This window comes from Fragaria vesca, linkage group LG6 (genome assembly GCF_000184155.1).
Source record: "Fragaria vesca subsp. vesca linkage group LG6, FraVesHawaii_1.0, whole genome shotgun sequence".
NCBI classification, from domain to species: Eukaryota; Viridiplantae; Streptophyta; class Magnoliopsida; order Rosales; family Rosaceae; genus Fragaria; species Fragaria vesca.
In genome coordinates this window covers 20,581,104-20,602,457 of record NC_020496.1, presented here as the reverse complement: position 1 = coordinate 20,602,457, position 21,354 = coordinate 20,581,104, and the positions used below count along the sequence as shown (strand labels likewise).

Sequence of the window (21,354 nt, the reverse complement as noted above, 5' to 3'; positions counted from 1 at the left end):
AACCTAGGGTAGAAATTTAGCTAAAAAGCGGAGTTAACATGTTTATCACCATCGGTGGTACCTCATGTGGATCTGATGGCAAAGTATGACTTCCGATCGGGCATCTTTTTCTTATCGAATATATATTTTGTGAGTATTCAGTGCATCAAGGGGCACTTGCAGCAACCAAAATAGACGGTTAGATAATATCAAATTACACTTTTATTAGTATTAAAAAAATATTGATTACATATATTAATGTTTGAGATTACTCAATAAGTGTTGGGTTACTTGTACCGAATGTTCCGTATCCGAGAGGTCAAACAACGACCTAGGAATTGTCACAAGATTCGCACCACAAGGCACATACAATGCGAGAGGCACATGCACTACTACGATGTCCTTCCGCTGATCGCATGGGTTGGGAAAGGAAATGGGGTCACCGAGAGACATGCACCATATATTCGCAAAAGGTAGCAAATATAAGAATCTATCCGAAGCCAAAAAAACTTTTAATACATCACTGACATGAAATGCGCTCGAAGAATGTGCTTATATGTTGTTTCAAAAATGATTAAAAAATTAAAAAGAAGAAGAAGGAAATTAGGAGATCTAAACATGGATTAATTTGGTTTTTTGGGTTTTTTTTTTTTTTTTGTTGGGAATAGGAGATAGGAGATATAATTTTGAGTGAACGAAGAAAAACGAAAAATAAAAGGATTTAGCCAAAATCCACGTATCACACTGAGAAAGTTTAAACTGTACCCAGGCTCTCCTTAGTCCTTAAACCCTCCAAAGTCTCCCTGTTCTCCTCCGCACGGTTCTACTCAACCGACGCAGCTACAATCAGCCACCACCGTACTGCCCGAACTCACCGCCCGTAATAAGGTGCCATTATTGTCCTGAATCAGTACTGTTTCTTTATCTATTTGTTCATTGACAATCGTATTGTTATTCGGTTCTGTGTTTAATTTTGAGTCTTAGATTGTTGAATGGGTTACTGGTTTGTTTCCGAATTTCGATTGAGATAAGAATTGGGAATTTGTGGGTTTGAAATATTGGAATGAGTTATTGGGTATGTTTCTTTACCGGCATATTTCGTTTTTAAGAAACAGAGATTTGTTTGAGAGTGAACTTTGCATAAAGTCAGAAACTTTGGTTAAAGATGAAGTAATGCAAGTAGTTGCCAGAAACTAATAGTAAACTGCGATGTTCTTGCAGTTTGGTTCTCTGATGTTAAAATGTTAGATGATGATTGTATTTTCTAGTATTATGACTATTATCCCTTGTTAGTAAGAGTTTTGTAATTTAATTGTTATGATATTGCAACAGATGGAGTTCGTAAGCCCTGAAGGTTTTCGCTTAGTTGGTCGCCGTCCCATGGAAGTATTCGTCTATTCTCTGATTTTCTTTTGTGTTGAATTTTTTCTGTGATGAGTTGGTTAATTTTCTTTTTAATTTGATCTCAGGTGAGGCACATTCGAGCTGGTGTTGTATCCAAAAAAAGCCGACGGGTGCTAACACTAAACCTTTCTTCCTGTTTTTGTAACTTCTTTTTATGTTGGTACTAATTTATCTTGCATATCAAATTTCAGTTCTGCTATGTTCGAAATGGGTAACACCAAAGTTATTGCTGCTGTATATGGCCCCAGAGAGGTCAGTCACTTTTTCTTGTGGGTTTCTAATGCTGTTCAGTTACGAGCTAAAGTTATAGCTAACATGCACACTCATTATCTATTCAAAAATCTCATCACATTTTAGATGTATATCCATTCAAGCTATTGCTAATTTTTACTTTGTTTTTCAGGTCCAAAATAGGAGCCAACAACTGAATGCCAATGCATTGGTAATATAATTTGTCCTGTCTATTAAGCTAAACTAAACTAAACTTATGTCTGTGATGCTTAAGATGTTAACTTAAGAGGCATTTATTATCTCTCTAAGTATACCGGCTCTCTGTAATTGTTGATATATATAGGTGAGATGTGAATACGCCATGGCAAATTTCAGTACCGGAGATCGGATGAGAAAACCGAAGGGTGATAGGTTATATGTTCTATCCCTTTTGAGTCTCCAGGCATATGTGCTTGAGATCATCTTGTATTTAAGTTTAGCATGACGGTTTTGTATCCTTTACTCGACTAATGTTGATGACCAATATGTCTGTCCTTGATGCTCTCAGGAGATCCACTGAGATATCTCTAGTTATTCGCCAAACCATGGAAGAATGCATTTTGACAAACTTAATGCCTCGGTCTCAGGTTTGTCTCAGCTTCAGTTGTATTATATTGGGAATTTTTCCTGCTTGAGTTTGTAGTTTTTCTTGTCTAAAGTCTTGTACCTTGTATATGTTTTTTGCAGATAGACATTGTTGTGCAAATTCTCCAAGCAGATGGAGGTAAATATCAATGCCTCTATGCGGTCCTAAGTCCTGTTGATAAACTGTACTTTCAGATTATGTAATGTCAAGGCTGCTTTCCTTTTTTTTTTTTTTTTTTTCTGTGTTTGCACCAACTCATGCTTGATCCTCTGTTATCCAATATATAGTAGATTCAGGCTTATTTGTTGAGAAAAAGAGGCCTTCTTAATTCATTGCATGTTGTCAACTAGTTTGCATTGTGGTACTTCTGTTTAAGGCCATTCTCATTAAGGGTCCAAGTATGCTGTGAGTTGACTGTTTGCTATTGTTTTTTTATTTTTTTCATTGTATTCAAGTGGGACTGTTCCCAAAGCACTTCTGTGTATCACTTTTAATTTTGATACTAGGCTGCCTCACCGGTTCAATTAAGAATAAGAAGATCTATTTGTGAGTTTAATTATCTACTCAATGCTTCCGCATTTTATGTTGTTGCAAGAACTAGATCTGCATGTATCAATGCTGCAACCCTGGCCCTTGCAGATGCTGGAATTCCAATGAGAGATCTTGTCACTTCCTGCAGTGCTGGGTACCTTAATAACACACCTCTACTCGGTAAATATTCACTTAAATTTCTATTTTACATATAATACATTTTGTTGGGTTCCCTATAATGCCTTCATACCGGTACTACAAAAGTACAAATTATTAAGACCTTACTTTTATTGGCTTGACAGATTTAAACTATATAGAAGATAGTGCTGGAGGTGCTGATGTCACTTTAGGAATTATGCCGAAGTTGGACAAAGCGACTCTTTCTTCAGGTTCTTAAAATCAAAATCTGTGATCTAATCGTCTCTTCTCAATTTTAAGTTACGATAACTGTTTTAGTTAACCTTGGGCATATCAATCAGTGCCTTCTGCTGTAAACCGCTCATTTGTGATATTATTCAATGCAGATGGATGCTAAGTTGTCCTTGGATACTTTTGAAAATGTAAAGCAACTTGCAATAGAAGGGTGCAAGGCAGTTGCAGATTACATTAGAGAAGTAATATAAGCGCTTTTTACTTCTTACTTCTTATTTTTTATTTTTTACTTATTGTTTTTTTCAAATGAAAAGTTATCTGTTGTCATGTGGATGACCACTGCTTAATGAGTCTTATGACAGATATTACTGGCGAATACAAAGCAATTGGAGTATCTTCGAGGAACATAATTTCAGAGCTTGTTAAGGTGATGAACATTCTTTAGGAAACTTGAACTGATGACAACAATTTTATCAAGTCTAACCGTCACTTGTGCGCCCAATTCCCCCCCTCTTTATTTATTTATTTTTTAATTTTTAATTTGTGTTTTGTGATATACTTTTAGGCTGGCTACTGTGTAGATGGTGGATGATGGTTATTGTACCCCCCACCCCCAAATGGAGAGTTTGTTTTGGAATCTGGTAGTAGTAACATCGGCGAAATTGGTTAATTTTGGTGATGTGCTGCCGTGCTGCTGAAACGAAGCTACTAACCAAACCAAATATTTGTTTTGGGTCTGATGTGATTATCATAGTGTGGATTGTTGACTGTTAGTAAGATAATCAAAACTCCTTCATTTTCATAAGTGTTTTACATTTCAAAGCATCAAGGAAGACAAGTTAGACATGTCATTGCTCTTTGATATGGAGTTGCAAATGTCGTGTTTGAAACTGCAGCAAAAGCCGCCTTATGAGAAGTTCTTGTATTGAGATTTCTGGTTAAGTTGATAGTGTTGTGACAATCCCTATCTAGACCAAGACGCATGATAATGAAATTAGAAAGAAACCCAGGCAAAGTAGAGTTCATATATCAAAGAAGTCAAAAAATAAGAGCAACAAAAGAAGAGGACATTCTTGACTGTTCTATTCTATTCTCACTGCCTATTTGTGATTATTGGCTAATATAATGCTTTAATCCCAGTGTGATTAAGAAAAGACTGACGACATGATTGTTAAATGTTTAGTAAATCTATTCTGTTAATCTCTCTGGACAGAGACTCATGGGAAGAGTGGGAAGACTAACTATGAATCCTTATCAGTTTGCTAATTATGTTCAAACTTTTCAATGAAGAAAACTTGGGAGATAATACAAAAGCATTAGCTTCAGTGTCACAATCTCGTACGACCTTGACAATTTCTCAATAAGTTGACAGCTAGCATATGAGAGCAAGCTAAACTAATAGTTAGAAAATTTTATGACTCGTAGACTAAGATAAGGTTATGTTCTACTTTTACCTAGTATGTACTTCGAAATTGTAACAAACAGTTGATAAATGAACATGATCAAGATGAATTTTTGAGCAAAGTGCACATGTAAATTAAAAGGCATGTTACCATATTCGAAGACCCAAATCATACGGATCCTACAGTAAAGTTTGATTAATTATATATAGACTTACAGTTTTCTAAAGACTGTAATTGCAGCAAGTTATTTTTTCCGGTTCAAAGTTCAAGTTCATTGAAAATTAAGAAGTTTCGGCATGCACAGTTTAGTACTTAGAAGTAGTTGTTGACTATTATTCGATTTTAAATAAAGCTCCGACGTAGTAATTACTTAACTGCACCAGAATTATATATTAGCTTATTTATGAACAAAACTATAACATTTTCTTCTTCAACATGCACGGAGAAGCTGGCATGGCTTCTTCAACTTTGATGCTCTTCTTCTTTCTCTCTTCCTTCTTCACCTTCTCACCAATCCCATGCCTCGGCCGGTACCACCCACTAGACCCTCTAACCCAGTCTGAGTTCACTCGGGTCCGAACTATCGTCAGAAAATCTTACCCCAGCTCCATCCACAACCTCACTTTCCAGTACATAGCCTTAGACGAGCCAGACAAATCCCTAGTCAAGTCATGGCTGTCGAAACCAAAACCAAAACCCAAAACCCTACCTCGCCGAGCCTTTGTCATAACAAGGCTCGACAAACACTCCCACGAGATGGTAGTGGACTTATCAACTCGTTCCGTAGTCTCCGATAAGGTCTACGGTGGACACGGCTACCCTTTGCTAACATTTGATGAACAAACAGTCGCAAGTGAGCTCCCACTGTCCTACAAACCATTTATCAACTCGGTGAAGAAGAGGGGGCATAACTTGTCCGAGGTGGTTTGCACCACGTTTTCAGTCGGGTGGTTTGGCGAAGAACATAAGAAAAGAGTGATCAAAGTTTTGTGTTACTATATTGAGGGAACACCTAACTTGTACATGAGGCCCTTGGAGGGAATATCACTGGTGGTTGATCTTGATGAACTAAAGATAGCTGAGTATTATGACCGGGATAGGGTTCCGGTGCCGAAAGCTCAAGGAACCGAGTATCGGCTGTCGAAGCAGAAGCCACCTTTCGGTCCCAGATTTAATGGTTTCGCCATTGTGCAGCCAGACGGACCTGGGTTTAAGATTGACGGGCACACAATAAGGTATCATTTCTCACATATGGGAGAAAACATTCAAAAACATGCATACCTTCAAACAAATAAGACAAGTAGAATAGTAGATTATCACTAGAGAATGGTAAGTTATAATTTTGAGTTGAGAGTATGCATCGACCCGGTCCAAAATGTCGACGTGCCTATTTTGTCCTAGTTGTCGAGATGTCCATCCAAAAAAAGAGAGAAAAGAGATGTTGAATCTAAACGAATCTTGATGTTGCCAAGTCTAAGCTAGTTTTCTGTTTAACGTATGTACGTTAGCTATGTATACTAAAGCCACCATGCACACCCAAGAGGCCAAGAAGGTGGTAGCTGATAGGTCATGCATCTTAGACCGTACCTAATTAATCACATCTTTCCCATTTTTATATATGATATTTGCTGCTTAATGATCAAGTAAAATATGAAACTCCCTATTAGCGGGTGTCTGTATGGCCTAAGTTTTTAAAAATGTGGTGGCAAATAGTGTATTCCCGACTGAGTTAGGAGAGCCTGCTTAATTGTGTTTTCTGAATAATTCAGTTGGGCTAACTGGGTCTTCCATCTCGGATTCGATGTTCGAGCTGGTCCGGTAATTTCTACTGCATCGATTTTTGACGTCGAAAAGGCAACATACCGTCAAGTATTGTACAGATCATTCATATCCGAGCTATTTGTGCCATACATGGACCCAACTGAAGAATGGTACTACAAGACCTTCTTCGACGCCGGTGAATTTGGGTTTGGTCAATCTGCTTCGCCCCTAGAGCCCTTGACCGATTGCCCTGAAAATGCTGTATTCATGGACGCTCACTATGCTAACTCAGATGGGACTCCGGTGAATATAACAAATGCTTTTTGCATATTTGAGCAACATGCTGGGAGTGCCTTGTGGCGGCACACTGAAACAGTAATTCCAGGAGTAAGAAAATTCATTTTCAGTTTTGATCTAAACAAATTTGTGATATCTTATACGAGAGCTTAATATGGTTTTAATGTACGTAGATAACCGAGGTTAGACCAGAGGTGAACTTGATAGTGAGGATGGTTTCGACTGTGGGGAACTATGATTATGTACTTGACTGGGAATTTAAGCCAAGCGGTTCGATCAAGTTTGGGGTACGTTCATATGATGAACTGTTATATCCAGTCCCTTGATTCATAATTTCATTTAACAAGACAGTTTCTTCTCTCTCTCAACAGGTTGGACTAACAGGAATACTAGAGGTGAAGGGGGCGCCATACACACATACTGATCAAATAAAGGAGGATGCTTATGGTACATTGCTTGCAGATTACACCCTCGGGGTATACCATGATCACTTTTTAACCTACTATCTTGATCTCGATGTGGATGGCGAAGCCAACTCCTTTGTCAAGAACAATCTGGTGACAAAAAGAGTAACAGATCATAGCTCACCGAGAAAGAGTTACTGGACAGTTGTTAGCGAAACAGCGAAGACAGAATCAGATGCAAAAATTCAACTGGGTTTGAAGCCAGCTGACCTAGTCTTGATAAACCCTAACAAGAAAACAAAACCTGGAAACAACATAGGGTATCGGCTAATCCCAGGATCAGTATCAAACCCACTTTTGTCCCATGACGATTACCCACAAATCCGAGGTGCCTTCACCAACTACAATGTATGGGTCACACCTTATAACAAGTCGGAAAAATGGGCAGGAGGTCAGTTCATGGATCAGAGCCGTGGAGATGACACTTTGGCTACTTGGAGCCTCAGGTAGTTAATTAGCTATTTTATCAGTCACAATATTAACATTTCCGGAGGGGAAACTTAAATTTGCAACTTAATTTTTCTGTATTAGCTATTTAATTAGTCTCCTTAAACAATATATGATCATGTGCAGGAACCGAGAGATTGAGAATAAGGACATAGTGTTATGGTACACCATGGGATTTCACCATGTTCCTTGCCAAGAAGACTTTCCGGTGATGCCAACATTAAGCGGTGGATTTGAGCTCCGGCCAACCAATTTCTTCGAGAGCAATCCGGTGCTTAAAGCAATCCCTCCTAAGCATGAGCACTTGCCTAACTGCACTAAATAATCTTAACTAGGGTTTGCATTATATATGCGCACTTTACTTTCTTGCCTAAACTTTGCATTATGCACAAGGGGCCGGGTTCTATTAAACCTGCATCTCTCCGATCTTGCTTGTCAGTGGTCACCAGTTAGATTCCCTGGTACATTCATGCATGCAAGCAGGAAATTATAATATTTGGAAACATTTCCTCTCAATTTCTTCGTTCGCTTTTAATTTCGATCCATCGTTTTTATATATATGCAGTTGTTTGATGCATCAGACTTCCTTGGCTTTTAGTTCATTCGTTCATTCTCTTTGCATAACTGCCAAAATGGCATTTTTACCTTAATACCAATCATGTGTAACAGATTGAAAGACCAGTGGTCTCGAGTCTAGATCTGTCTGGTTCTTTTGTCTGCCGTAAGGTTCACTTTCCGGTGAAGCAGATCGATGGTCCATAGCAGAAGGACTCCATACGTACTCGTGGTCCGGTGGTCGTGGTCGCTAGCTTGATTGGTTTTTTTCATGAAAAACGTACAACACATGAGATTAATTGATTTATCTCAAGCGGCCGGATAGAGTTTTAATTGGTCGGTATCTATTCGAAGTTTCAAACATCGTATCAGAGCCACAAAACCTTGTTAGATTGGTTTTTTCCCACACCCGCCGTTATTTATCTATTATTAAAGCTTGGTCGACTGTTCATATCATAGGCATATGAACAGTGATTTTTTTTTCTTTGAAAACAGGTAATTTAGATTTTTTTTAGATAAGCTTTCTCTTAGCAAAGATTTTTTTGCCTTCCATTTTTTACTTTTCTTCTGCATCCTAAATCTTACAAATCAAAATAATTAGAACATTTATATTTTGGGTAAAATACAATACTAGATGTTTTGTTGTATAAAAGTTGTTTTTGTAATAGCTCTTATACATAAGTGGAATATGCATAACGTGGAAACTACACCGCACCAAGAATTTTGCCCCTGTTATTTTTAAGAAACCACAATATTTTCATTAACCCTAGATATATAATCAGTATAATAGCTGGGTATAATTTGTATGTATAATATTCTATGAAGTACATATCAGAAACATTTCTATCAATCAATTAACCATTGACCAGCTTCATAACGTTGTTTTTGGATCAAGTAATTTTAATGTCCATAGAAATTTTAAAATTATAAGAATTACTATTTCATGAATTTAAATCCTATTAATTAAGAATTTCATTGTTTGGATTTCATGATATAGAGTTTTAAAATGACAAAAATTTGTACTCAGACTAATCTTAGTTAAGGGAATCGATAAATGACGCTTATTTTATGAGGAATTCAAATCGGGAATTTTAGAATTTGTATTCAGCCTATGAACAGTGTTTTTACCCTGTTCATTAACAACAGTGAATTCTTTATTTTTTATTTTTTCTGAAACAGGTAATTTAGATTTTTCTAGATAGGATACAAGACTAGATAGGTAATTTAGATTTTCTAGACATGTAATTTAAACTTTTCTTCTGTCTCCTAAATCTTACAAATAAAAACAATTGGAGCATTTATATTTTGGGTAGAATACAAGACTAGATATTTTGTTATATAAAAGTTGTTTTTGTGATAACTCTTATACATATGTGGAATATACATAATGTAGATACTACACCGTGCTAAGGAGCGGATATACTGACCATTTTGCCCCTGTTATTTTTAAGAAACCACAATATTGTCATTAACTCTAGATATATAATCAGTATAACAGCTGAGTATAATTTACATGTATAAAATTCTTTGAAGTACATATCAGAAAGATTTATATCAATCAATTAACCCATTGACCAGCTTCATAACGTTGTTTTTGGATAAAGTAATTTTAATGTCCATAGAAATTTTAAAATCATGGGAATTACAATGTCATGAATTTAAATCCTATTAATTGAGAATTCCATTGTTTGAATTTCATGATGTGTCCATAGAAATTTCAAAATACAATTCCATGAATTTAAATCCTATTAATTGAGAATTTCATTGTTTGGATTTCATGATGTAGAGTTTTAAAATGACAAGAATTTGTATTCAGACTAATCTTAGTTAAAGAAATTGACAAATGATGCTTATTTTGTAAGGAATTCAAGTCGAAAATTTAAGCTCCCAAATTTCACGATTATTTTTCTGTGAAAATTGCTAATTCCATGAGATAAGTATCCAAACGAGAAAAACCGTCCTAAGAAATTGAGAATTCCTTATTTTTTATTAAATTCTCGGAAATTCACCCACGTCCAAACACACCGTAAATGTATACACCGCGCCAAGGCGCGGGTATAATTCTAGTTTCATTATAAATCACACTTTGAGGTACCAGTACCCACAGTAAATATAAATTTTACTGTCTCACTTTCTTCAATTCGGGTAAGAAACACTTCTCTCTGGTTTATAAACCCAGCAAAGCCGCCACAACCATCTCCATCATCTTCGTCATCCACGCCCGACCCGAATCCCAGTTTTCCTCTCTCTCAAAATGTTGGGCGCTTCCGAAACCCTACTAAACCCTTCTCCTCCATCTCTCTCATTCCCTTCCCTTAAAACCCGCCGCAATCTTCTCCTCCCCAACACCCGCCTCACCTTCCGCCCCAAACCGCCGCACTCTCTTCCAATCAAAGCCCAACACGCCCCGGACCCGACCCTGCCCACTCCGGGTCAGCTCCGGGTCGACATTCTCTCCGAGTCCCTACCTTTCATCCGGAAATTTCGGGGCAAAACCATCGTGGTGAAATACGGCGGCGCCGCCATGAAGGACGCGAGCCTCCAGGCCACCGTCGTCAGAGACCTCGTCCTCCTCGCCTGCGTCGGCCTCCGCCCGATTCTCGTCCACGGCGGCGGCCCGGAGATCAACCTTTGGCTCAAGCGCCTCAACATCGAGGTCAACTTCCACGACGGCCTGCGCGTCACCGACGCCGCGACGATGGAGATCGTCTCCATGGTCCTCGCCGGGAAGGTCAACAAGAATCTGGTCTCGCTGATCAACCGGGAAGGCGTGAAGGCGATCGGGCTCTGCGGCTCCGACGGCGGGCTCATCACCGCCCGCCCCGCCCCGAACGCCACGAAATTAGGGTTCGTCGGGGAGGTGGCGCGTGTGGACCCGACGATTCTCCGGTCGATCGTTGACGACGGCCACATTCCGGTGATCGCTTCCGTGGCGTCGGATGAGTCCGGGCAGCAGTACAACATCAATGCGGACACGGTGGCCGGAGAAATCTCGGCGGCGCTGGGGGCGGAGAAGCTGATTCTGCTGACTGACGTGGCCGGAATCTTGGAGGACCGAGAGGATGCGAGTAGCTTGGTGAAGGAGATTGATATTAAAGGAGTGAAGAAGATGATGGAGGATGGGAAAATCGGAGGAGGGATGATTCCGAAAGTGAGCTGCTGCGTCAGGTCATTGGCTCAGGGAGTGAGGACTGCTAGTATTATTGATGGCCGGAAACCACATTCTCTGTTGCTTGAGGTTTTGACTGATGAAGGAGCTGGGACTATGATCACTGGCTAAAACCCTAAACCCTGTTGGGTTAGTTTTCTTGTGCGACTTGATTTCTATTAGAGCTGTAATGGACTAGTTTGAGATTATGAGTCTAATTGGTGAAATTTGAGTTGCTTCTTGTTTCGTGTGACTGTGCAATCTCGATTGATTGGGGTGACTTGATGATATGATCAATCGAGTGGTGTTCTTCAGGGATTCATTTTCCGATTTGAGTCAGATTCGAAGACACAAAATGTGCTTCAGAAATAGAGAAGCCTCTCCCTCTTTTTGATTCTGAAATTATGGCTTATGGCCATGAACATAGTTTGCCATTGGACTTGACAAGGCAAGCTTTCTGTGATTTCTGAATACAGCAGGAAGGATGCCTCCCCAGCCATTACTATCCATCTCTAATTCCTTCTGCTATTATTCATTCAGGACAATTAGACATGAATGCATTTCATATGCAATCACCACTTCTTTGATATGCAATGATTTCATATGCTTTCTCCATCAACTTCCTCTCCCTGAATACTAAGCATAATGAGCTTCTTAAATATAAAAGTAAGGCTTTTATTTTTGAAAATACGATATGTAAAACAAGCAATACACACAAATCAGTACCTGATCAGCACAAGTCAAATTATCTTGTCAAACACTCGAACCCAATCAATATCAACAAGATGTGTGACGCTTGGTTATTTCCCTCTCTGGCTACTTGAACAAAATGGTAGCTACAAAGAACACTCTAAAAATGAACAACATTTAATAGGGTAGAGAGAAGTTTGGAACCTAGTCTGCAATTCCTAGATTCCTAGCTTGATTAATTTGGATTCTCCTACCAAACACGTCTTATCTTCATTCTATAAAAACGAAAAGATTAGAATAAATCATGAATCCTTTAGTTGAACATCCCATTTTAACAGAGACCTTCAACCTTGGCTAAACTCTCTTCTTCTCTCAGACCAAACAAACTCTCTGCTTCTTCTATCACCAACCTCCTCCCTTGAAAGATTTAATCGAAAAACAAAATCAAAGAAGAAAATGCCAGCAGCTCAAGATCGTCCAAGTCTGTCAGAGACTGATGTAATAATGTTCATTGCGTTCGTCATAATCGTCATCTTTCTATGTCGGGGGGTCTTCTTCCTGACTTCCAGTTCCCCTGGCAACTCTGCTGCTGGTGTGGGAACGTCCTGCAGAGGTGGACTCATTAATTACACATGCACAAAAGACTTTGGATGTGAATTCAGCTATGTAAGTTACTTTTAAATGACTCTAGTACTTGAGATTTTCATGTTATGCTTTTGGTTTTGCAATCGGATCATGTTAAGAAATAACAACCCTGAAATTTTACTCGTCTTAACTGTGACGTACATTAACCAGTAGGCACTGAACCCACTAGCATACTAGGTGATTCTATTCAGGATATATAAATTGGACACGCCTTTGGTTTGAAGAAGCAGAAGAGCAAAGAAAACCAGACCCCAATTCTTCATTCTTGCGTGCTGCTCTTTCTTTGTTGCCCTTGTGTGTCTAATTAATATGGTCTGCAAGTGTAACTGTAACCTCTACTTTGAACTGTGTAAAGCTGAAGGAGTGTATAGTTATTAACCTTTCTTAGGTTTGATTTGTTCAGGTCCTTGCAAATTATATAATTGATTCTCAATGATCTTGTTATGGGGTTTTTAAGGTCTCGATCATTGTTCAATATGTTTCGCTTCGTTTACAAACCACTTCCTGGTCTTAGATAGTTGTCAATGCAGGTGGGACACAAAAAACTACATAGCAGTGTTATCGCAAAGGCACATCTCTGCTTACGTGAATGTCACCGGGCTTGCAGCCAAGATGAAGGATATCCCGTCTGCTTCAATTCGTGCTGTAACTGCTTGGATGAGATATACTATGCATTGGCGCCAATGGTCCAGCCACCTCTCTGATGTAGTATATAAGGGGAAGCTTGGTACTAATTGTCTAAGTCTATAGTTAGCTCTGTGATTGAAATTAAACATTTTTCATACGTAACCATTTAAGTTTGTAAGTTTGGATCATATTATATAAAGTTGTTACCTTTCTAAAACACAAAAATCACAACAAACAATGTAAGGGAGTATGAACATGTATGGCATTGGGGGAACCTAAGTTCATGAAATGTGATTTAGGGACGAGCTTCTTCAAAGTAATGCTCAAGTTAAAAGACTTGCTACGACCAATGTAACATAAGAGCAATGTTCTTCCATCCACACGCCTTTCTTCACAAACAAAATAAAAAAGGAACTTAAACACAAATAAACCTGCTACTCCCAAAAGCAGCCAATTAAGCTTGTAGGAAGGTGCATAATCCTAGTGAGATCTGAAACTGCCAAAAACGGTGCGTTTCGAGTCTGATAGAAAGAGAAAGAGAGTCTGAGAATCCAAAAGACTGACCTTGAAAATAACCTAGAAATATAACCTTCACCACAAGCTGTGGGTAAAATAAAACATTTAGGCGGGAAAATCACCTCTCCCTCCCAAAATCTCAAGCCCCTTCTCCTCCCCTCTCTCTCTCTCTCTCTCTCTCTCTCTGTGTAAGCATCTCCAGATGGCCGGGGTTCGGCGGTCCGGCCGCGTGGCACAGCCGGCGACGGAGGTCCTCTCCGGAAAAGAAAAGCGGCCGGCGGAGGAAGACGTAAAGATGGACGATCAGGATGATGAGATTGCGAAGCTCCGTAAGCGGTGGGAGCTAGCCTCCGTCTTCAACTTTTTAACGGTGAAAGGTCCTATCTTTCGGGGTTTCGGAGTGAGATTCGATTGGTTTTTGTAGTTATGAGTTTTTGATTTTTTGTGTTTAGGTGTTTGAGCCAGTGATTGGGACTAAAGCATCGGCGGAAGAGATCGAGATGGGTTTGGTAACCCCAAACGATTCACTTGCTCAGCTTCACATTGCCCTTTTGAAGGTCTTGTTTTGTCTCTACTCAATCAACTTGTTTTTACTGTTTGGTATGAAATTGGGTTCGAAATGCTACCTTTATTCCTCTTTTGTTTAGCAATGTGTGACCAAAGGTTCATCTGGGTTGTGCTTGAACGTAAAAATTTATGCTGTAAAGAGTATATTGTGCCTTTGATGGATTTGAACTAAACCATGTTCGGTCCTTGTGGTAGTTATATGATTTAACTGGTAGCCTGATTGTTTTACCACAAATGTTCAGCCTGGTAATGTTGTTTACTGAAACTTAAACGAAGCAGGAGTATACTAGTTGAGCTCTTTCATGTTCTTGTTTCCAACTAGTCGTTATGGGTTACGTTTGCCCACATTTGGTTATCTTATATGATCCTTTTTCTGGAATAGCGTGGTTGAACGGATAGTTTGTTTTGGTGGAGAGTGAAGACTCAGTTGGAGTCTAGCTTTTATTACTAGGAAGGGAGCATAATGGTTCTGTAGCACAAGAGCATCAAACGTGAACTCATTTCGTCCAGTTTGATGCATCGCATGATGTCAAATTCTTCCTATGGCCTTGATGAATTGAGTCTTTATCTTTAAAAGATTATGAACACATTTTTATGCCGTGTCTGGTAGAAAGAGTATTTTTTTCTCCTAGTATGACAATTTTGAGAAGCATCTCTAGATATCAGTTCTCTCCCTTTTCCCTTTGCCCCATATATTATCTAGGTCTGGTTTTAAGAATCTTTTCTGGACCACATACGGTCTGGGACCTTCTATCCCTTCACCTTTGATGAATTTGTACTTGTGAGTTTTCTCTTTAGTGAATATGAATACTTCAACTTTAGAGAATTTGCACTTGTTTAAAATTTTAAACAGTGGTTATGCATCAAATTGCTGAAACTGACTCTGGATATATCTTGATTGTTATCTCATTGGTCTTATTCTGTTAGATTCCTCAAGTATTGCCGATATTCTGGTTCACAAATCAGATTTTGAAGTATATAATTCAAGAAGTCGACCTAATTGTTGTTGACTAGAAAATCTGAAATTTGTGATGAATTCATTGGATATATGAAAAATTTTCTGTTTGGTGTCACTGTCATGATCTGATTGTGTGATCATGGACTCATGGTATCAGATCTTTGATTACCCAAAAGCCTTAGATCACACGTGTATTTGCTACCTTTTCTTTATCATGTAATGACTGCATTTATGATAGACTATTTACTTCGTAAATGCAGTCATCATATAACTGATGTCCTTAGATTGTTTACACTTGTTTAAGCCATATTAATCATATGTTTGGTTATCTGTTGTACATACTTTTAATAGTATATGATATTATATTCACTTTTCTGTTGTGGCTTGTGAGATGCCATATATATGGCTATGCTACTGCCATAGTTGGCTTGGTTTGATGGGTTCTAATGTGAAACATGGATTTACCTGGACTGAGGGCTCTTAGCACTTGCTATGATTTTCCTTTATTGATATTTAGTTACCATTGGATGTTGAAGCTTTCTACTAAACCTTGATATGATAAGAATGGATTTCTCATGCTGTATTTTGGCAAACTGCAAAAGGCAGGTTGATTCAGCAAAATAAATATGAATTATTATTATTTTTTTGGAAATGCTGGTTAATATTTTTAAACAATAAATTTGAGTAATCTGTAACAAGAAAACCACACCATGAGTGGTGCATCTCATCGTGTCTGGGTCATCTGTGTCTATTTTCATTCTTTTTACACATATGGTCATCTTCATTTCATTTCTATGACCTGTGGTTTTTTCAGGGAACACCACCAGCGAGTAAAACACTGGATGGTTCTGATGCATGGGTGACTGTTCTTTGTAAGAAACTTGTAACGTGGTGGCCATGGGTGAGTCCTTTTTCAATGAAAAATGCAAGACTTGCTGAATTTGTTTGGAAAATTTGTTTAGTCTGTCCATAACATAAATACATGAGGTTTATTCAGCTCAGTTTTTTCTCATTTTTTCCTGATGATTAGCCAGTTAGTAAAGAAAATCTGGTAGACAGTAGGAATTTTGTGTTAGTACGTGTATAACCTGCAGCTGAATATCTTTTTCATTACTGCAGGTTGCTGAGGGGAAGATTCCACTTGTGGTAGCTAAAGGGTATGGAAACAAGCTAGATTGACTATACATTATTAGATTCAAAATGTGATATTAAGTAAAGACAGTTTTTTTTTTTTTCCTGCAGAGAGGAAATATCACGCTATAAAGGACTTGATCCGACAGAGCGTCTACTTATGTTAAAAGCACTCTGTGAACTCCGAGCCGATGTAGTTACTCCTTTGTCATTTTTGTGTTTCTTAATCATGTGGTGTACATGCTTTGTGACTACCAAACATCCTAGCTTTATGTTAGCAATTGTCGTTGTGCCTGAACATGTCAATACATATACAGGTGTCTGTTTTGTTTTCCCCTTCAATTTCTGGTTGTGTGAAATAATCTACTCATTCTTTTTGTATCCAGCAAGATGATGCAGTGGCTTATATTAATGATGCCCTGAAAGAAGGAACTGAAATTTCTTCATTCCGCAAGGATAAGATAGGAGGAGACGAAAAGGGAACTTCTTATTGGTAATCCTTTGATATGTCATGGTGAATTTCATGTGTCCAATATAAAAATTGGTTTTTATATCACTTACAATATCTTTGTCAGGTATGATGGAAATACAATAATTGGTCATAGATTATACAAGGAAGTAACTGTCATCGAGTCGAAGAAAAATGTTAAGGGGAAAGGGGGTTTGAACCTACCAAATATCAGTTTCCAGTGGGAAACAGTAGCAACCAACCTCGATGAATTTCAGAAAGTTATAGTAAGTCAAACATTTTGTTTATTCCAGGACTGAAATCCATCATTAACTATTCCTTGCTGTAATGACAGGATGAACTCTCATCAAGCAAAGTTGCAGGAGAACGTGATGCCGCTAAGAGTATTGAAACTGATGCTATTCCTGCTCTTGAGAAACTTCAGAAGGTAATGTTTTGCTATCTTTTTGTGGCTATTCATTTTAAGAATGCTTAATCATTAGTGGTTCAGTAGCAATTTACCAGTGAACTTTATTCAGTCTTATTCTTGTATTCTTTGGTATTCATGCAAAAAATGATGTGTGCTGCAGAAGAAAGAAAGGGAACTGAAAAAGAAACTAAGTCAAGAGAGGCAGCAGAATCTTTTAACAAACTTTTATGGTGCTGGAATTACACGTTCCTGTCGCAACCGTAGGACTGTCAACTACACATTTGGTAAGGGTGCAAATTTTGTTTGGTGAGTCATAGCTAAATTTAAGCAATCTCCTTGTGAACCCTAAGTCATTGTTGCAGTATGATAAAATGAAACGGTGCCCATCTGAGAAGGTTATGGTCAGAAGTTGTAGAATATAACTCTAATGAATGCCCCATAGTCATTACATAGTAAGTTGCAATTGATGTGGAAAGTAGTAATTGGATCATATTCTACCTTAACTAACATCCTTCAATATGATGCCTGGGATATTAGGGATATTTCAGTACAAACTTTGAAAAATTGGATTAAAAAGAGGAATGATTCCTTATTTTGTTGTGGTTGCATACTGGTATCACTATGGTGACTTCCTAAATTTCTTGTTTTATATCCTTACATTCTAATGTCTGCTCTTGTGGATAATATGCAGATGATTATGACCGGGTAATTCATGAGGCTATAAAAGTCACAAAGTAAGATATCTGACTGTATCTTTGCAGTCGAAGAAATGATCTTTGTTGCTTCATGGCTTCTGTACGAAGTATTGTTATAATCCTTTTCATTGGTGCACCATAATCACATCCACAAAGTAGAGAAGCACATACTCTTCCCCTTATGGGTGGTAGGGAACACTTTTGTTGCTCTATTAAAAGGGAATCTACAGACCTGCATCAATTGCAAAAGTTGAAATAATAAAAAGTTATTTTCAGATTTATCTACCCTCTACATATGTTACTTTTTCGTAATCTATGCTGCATTTTATTCTCTTCGTAAATTTCTTTATTGTCAGCTCATGGCTCCAGAATTAGTTATACATGACATCGTCTGTTCTTTTCCTGTGCTCAATTTTTCTGACCGATTAGTTTTACCTTTTGTTCAGTAAGAGGAAAACTACTGAAGAGAAAGTGCAAGAAAGGAAGAGTAGAAGGAATGACACAGCTAACAATGATGCCCCAGAAAGAGACACCAACTCAGAATATTCAGATAAAGAAAGTCACTCCGCAAACAGTGATAATAAGGATTCTGGTAAGAATGATGATGGGGATTCTGGTTACCACTCTAGTAACACTGAAAGTGACATGCTTGGAGATGCTGGTGATGACGAGGATGATAACAATTGGGATGATGGCACCAAGGATGAGGACAATGAAGAAGAAGAAGAAGATGGTGATCTCAGTGACAAACGCAGTTCTAAGCAAGTGAAGAACAATGCTCAGACTGATGACATGTCCCAAAAATGGCCAGCTTGTGGTGTGCGGTGGAGTTCAAGACTAGCTGGAGGCACTAATCGTCAAGTTGTGGAAAACAGGAACTCTGGTGCTAAGAATAGGTTGAGACAAAGACCTGTCTGCAACTCTGCCCTTGACTCTGTTGTGATCCAAGACTCTGAGGATGAAAACTCAGAGGGACATGAAAACAGCCAGACTTTGGAGCACAAAAACCCATCTTCAGAAACTGATCCGGAAGAAGTCAGTGAAAGCTAGAAGTATCCATCCTGAAGCAAAATCTGTTAAGCAAGTAGGTGTATAGCGGAAGATGCTCAACTTTGGTTCTAAGGAGAACATAATTTTGTAAATCCATTATGAGCTCTTGTTTTGTAACCCATGGCATCATCCCTCAGTTGCGGGCATTGATGTTTACTTGATGCAGTATGCAGCCTGGGTTTTGAGTAATATGTTTCGCATCAGGCTCCATCAGCATATATGGAGATCTTGAAAGAAAGTACGAGTCTGTCTCCTAGTTTGATCAAAAGTAAATCTCAGCAACTTGCTGTCGAGTCTTTTTGAAATTCCAGATGGTCTTTCTTAAGCGTTCTTCAACGGTATGCATAATTAGTAACTGTATTGAAAAGATGGTCTTTCTAAAGCGTTCTTCATGAACATACCATTGAAGTTTTTTTGTTAAATACTAAAAATTGTAATATCTATGATTCATATAGAAAGGAAAAGCAAGTGATTTCATAAATAAGAAACTACCTAGAACATTTAAAACCTAAAATTTCCCACCTTTTCTGTCCGGTCTTTATTTGCAAATTTCTCACTTAAGGTTTCAACCTCTTTCACGAATGAAGTTTTCACCAGAACCACTTTCACAACTAACTGGTGCAAACTATTCTTAGTTTATACCATCTTTTTGGGTAGAGAGCAACGCAAACATTTGCTTGGAAAATCTAACATTCTATATATCAGCCAAAACATGGAATTTAACAACTATATATTGATGGTTCTCACAAACAAAAGCATCATATCCATACATGGGGAGTCCCTAGGCTGCCAAGTGTGACATTAGAGCATCTCTAATGAGGAGGTTAAATTTTTTTGTCAAATTTCAAATTTGACTGCTGACATGGAATTTAACCTTCTACAAAATTTTCTCTCCAACCAACCGGTCAAAAGTTTGATAAATAGTTTTATTAAAACACCCCCACTAACTCTATCCTTATCTCCTCCTCTCACACTTTTCTTTTCTTCTTTTCCGATCACAACATCCTATTTCTTTCAGTTTCCAGTTTATCTTTTATCCTGCAACTGCAAGTCTTTGATCCTCCATAGATAAGGTAGCCAAGAAGCTCGAGAACAAAGACCGAATCTTTTTACCGGGTGTAGGTATGTTTGATCAAGCAATTTGGAATTAATTACCTCCTCATTCACTGACTGCAATTTGATCATTTTATCAGCAATCCTCTTCTTCCCTCGAACCTGATCTGCTTTCCCTCTTCTTGATCTTCAAATAACAATCTGATGCTTTAGGTATTGATGCTATTGGTTTTTCTATATCTAAATTGCAGATCAGCAAGTCTGATTTGGGTTTTTTTGAAAGAAAGAAAGAGAGATCGACGAGAATGAAAGAGGAGATAAGAGAGAGAAATCGTAAAAAAAAGAAATGACTACATGCTCAGCCTGGGTCAAATTTGACATGATGAATCAAAATTGTCATCCATGTGAAATTGACATCTTTGTTGGAGTTGGGTGAAAGTTGTCAATTATTGCTGTTGGAGCTTCACCGTGGATTTGACTCATGGTTGGAGTTGCTCTTAGGAGTTTTTTTATTTTTTTATTTTTTTTGATGAAAGACATTAGGGGGGTTGATTGAATTATTTAAGGTGGACAAGCTAGCTACAGTAATGAGTGGGTGGAGAAAAATACATGACTTGGGTAATCGATGTTGCACTCGATCTTTCTCGTTCTCAAAGATTCAAAATATTCGGTGGCTAGCCCTTAAATTAATTTAGGCCATATATACGTGCAAAGTCCAAACCATCCATATATGTCGACGATCACGAAATATACATCTCTCAATTATAAACGACGTCTCAACATGCACTAATCCCTCATCATCTCTCGTAGTTTAGTACGATTTTAGGTCAATCAATTGATTAGTGGAAGTTAATATCTTATAAGTTAAACTCATTTCCATCTAATTGGTGACATTAAGTCTTTTCCTTAATAGAAAGAGGGCAGATAGCTAGTTAGAGTAACGCGCGCCTAGAAATCTTTTGGTGCTATTTTCTTCTTTTTTGATTAGTAAGATTTAGAGTTGGTCAATCTATTCCATTGCTTTAGTTCGAAAACTCCTGTATATATAATTTCCCTTTCTTTTTGTTATGGGTTGTGTCGTATGTATAGTGAAAGAGATAACAGTTTTTCGGGTTTGAGCATGTTTTGATCGAGTGAAAGAGATTTTAGGTGCAGCAAATCATGTTGGGTGGTATATGTTTATTTGATTTTTATTTTTTTTTGTTGTTGTTTTCTTTTTTCATTTATCTATCAGAGAGAGAGGGAAGAATCTGGGTCTGGTTTACTTTCATATCTTAGTTTCCTTTGCTGGGTTTCATTTCTTAATCAATTCAGGTGCAGTTTTTTG

The 21,354-nt window shown here is 38.1% G+C and overlaps 3 protein-coding genes and 1 pseudogene across 4 annotated transcripts; all 4 read left to right on the top strand.

Annotated features, from left to right (window-relative positions):
- The first annotated feature begins 764 nt into the window (after window positions 1–764).
- Window positions 765–3,847, top strand: LOC101292615 (annotated as a pseudogene). The gene is made up of 13 exons (XR_184972.1): window positions 765–867; window positions 1,312–1,365; window positions 1,449–1,493; window positions 1,575–1,635; window positions 1,787–1,825; window positions 1,958–2,025; window positions 2,162–2,240; window positions 2,341–2,381; window positions 2,838–2,950; window positions 3,073–3,153; window positions 3,290–3,384; window positions 3,505–3,569; window positions 3,708–3,847. The product of XR_184972.1 is annotated as an exosome complex component RRP41-like (transcript).
- Window positions 3,848–4,998: 1,151 nt separating this feature from the next.
- On the top strand, window positions 4,999–7,839 carry LOC101305686 (primary amine oxidase-like). The gene is made up of 5 exons (XM_004305546.1): window positions 4,999–5,780; window positions 6,315–6,693; window positions 6,777–6,890; window positions 6,975–7,513; window positions 7,641–7,839. Exons 1-5 carry the CDS (start codon window positions 4,999–5,001, stop codon window positions 7,837–7,839), a joined length of 2,013 nt encoding a protein of 670 aa, XP_004305594.1.
- A 2,484-nt stretch (window positions 7,840–10,323) lies between these two features.
- Window positions 10,324–11,650, top strand: LOC101305395 (acetylglutamate kinase, chloroplastic-like). Its single transcript, XM_004305545.1, has one exon. It carries the CDS (start codon window positions 10,324–10,326, stop codon window positions 11,347–11,349), a length of 1,026 nt encoding a protein of 341 aa, XP_004305593.1. The 3' UTR covers window positions 11,350–11,650.
- A 2,353-nt stretch (window positions 11,651–14,003) lies between these two features.
- LOC101305096 lies at window positions 14,004–18,974 on the top strand. Its single transcript, XM_004305544.1, has 11 exons — window positions 14,004–14,072; window positions 14,148–14,252; window positions 16,035–16,121; window positions 16,340–16,377; window positions 16,463–16,544; window positions 16,738–16,844; window positions 16,927–17,086; window positions 17,155–17,247; window positions 17,390–17,513; window positions 17,921–17,963; window positions 18,371–18,974. The coding sequence occupies exons 2-11, from the start codon at window positions 14,196–14,198 to the stop codon at window positions 18,972–18,974; spliced, it is 1,395 nt and encodes a 464-aa protein (XP_004305592.1). The 5' UTR covers window positions 14,004–14,072; window positions 14,148–14,195.
- Window positions 18,975–21,354: the final 2,380 nt, after the last annotated feature.

What these genes read in the sequence shown, in the direction of transcription:
- LOC101305686 (XM_004305546.1), top strand. Translation starts at nt 4,999, where the DNA reads ATGGCTTCTTCAACTTTGATGCTCTTCTTCTTTCTCTCTTCCTTCTTC. An exon ending in ATTGACGGGCACACAATAAG is followed by an intron (nt 5,781 to 6,314) that starts GTATCATTTCTC and finishes TGAATAATTCAG; the next exon opens with TTGGGCTAACTGGGTCTTCC. An exon ending in CTGAAACAGTAATTCCAGGA is followed by an intron (nt 6,694 to 6,776) that starts GTAAGAAAATTC and finishes TAATGTACGTAG; the next exon opens with ATAACCGAGGTTAGACCAGA.
- LOC101305395 (XM_004305545.1), top strand. Translation starts at nt 10,324, where the DNA reads ATGTTGGGCGCTTCCGAAACCCTACTAAACCCTTCTCCTCCATCTCTC.
- LOC101305096 (XM_004305544.1), top strand. Translation starts at nt 14,196, where the DNA reads ATGGGTTTGGTAACCCCAAACGATTCACTTGCTCAGCTTCACATTGCC. An exon ending in ATGAATTTCAGAAAGTTATA is followed by an intron (nt 17,087 to 17,154) that starts GTAAGTCAAACA and finishes CTGTAATGACAG; the next exon opens with GATGAACTCTCATCAAGCAA. An exon ending in CTCTTGAGAAACTTCAGAAG is followed by an intron (nt 17,248 to 17,389) that starts GTAATGTTTTGC and finishes TGTGTGCTGCAG; the next exon opens with AAGAAAGAAAGGGAACTGAA.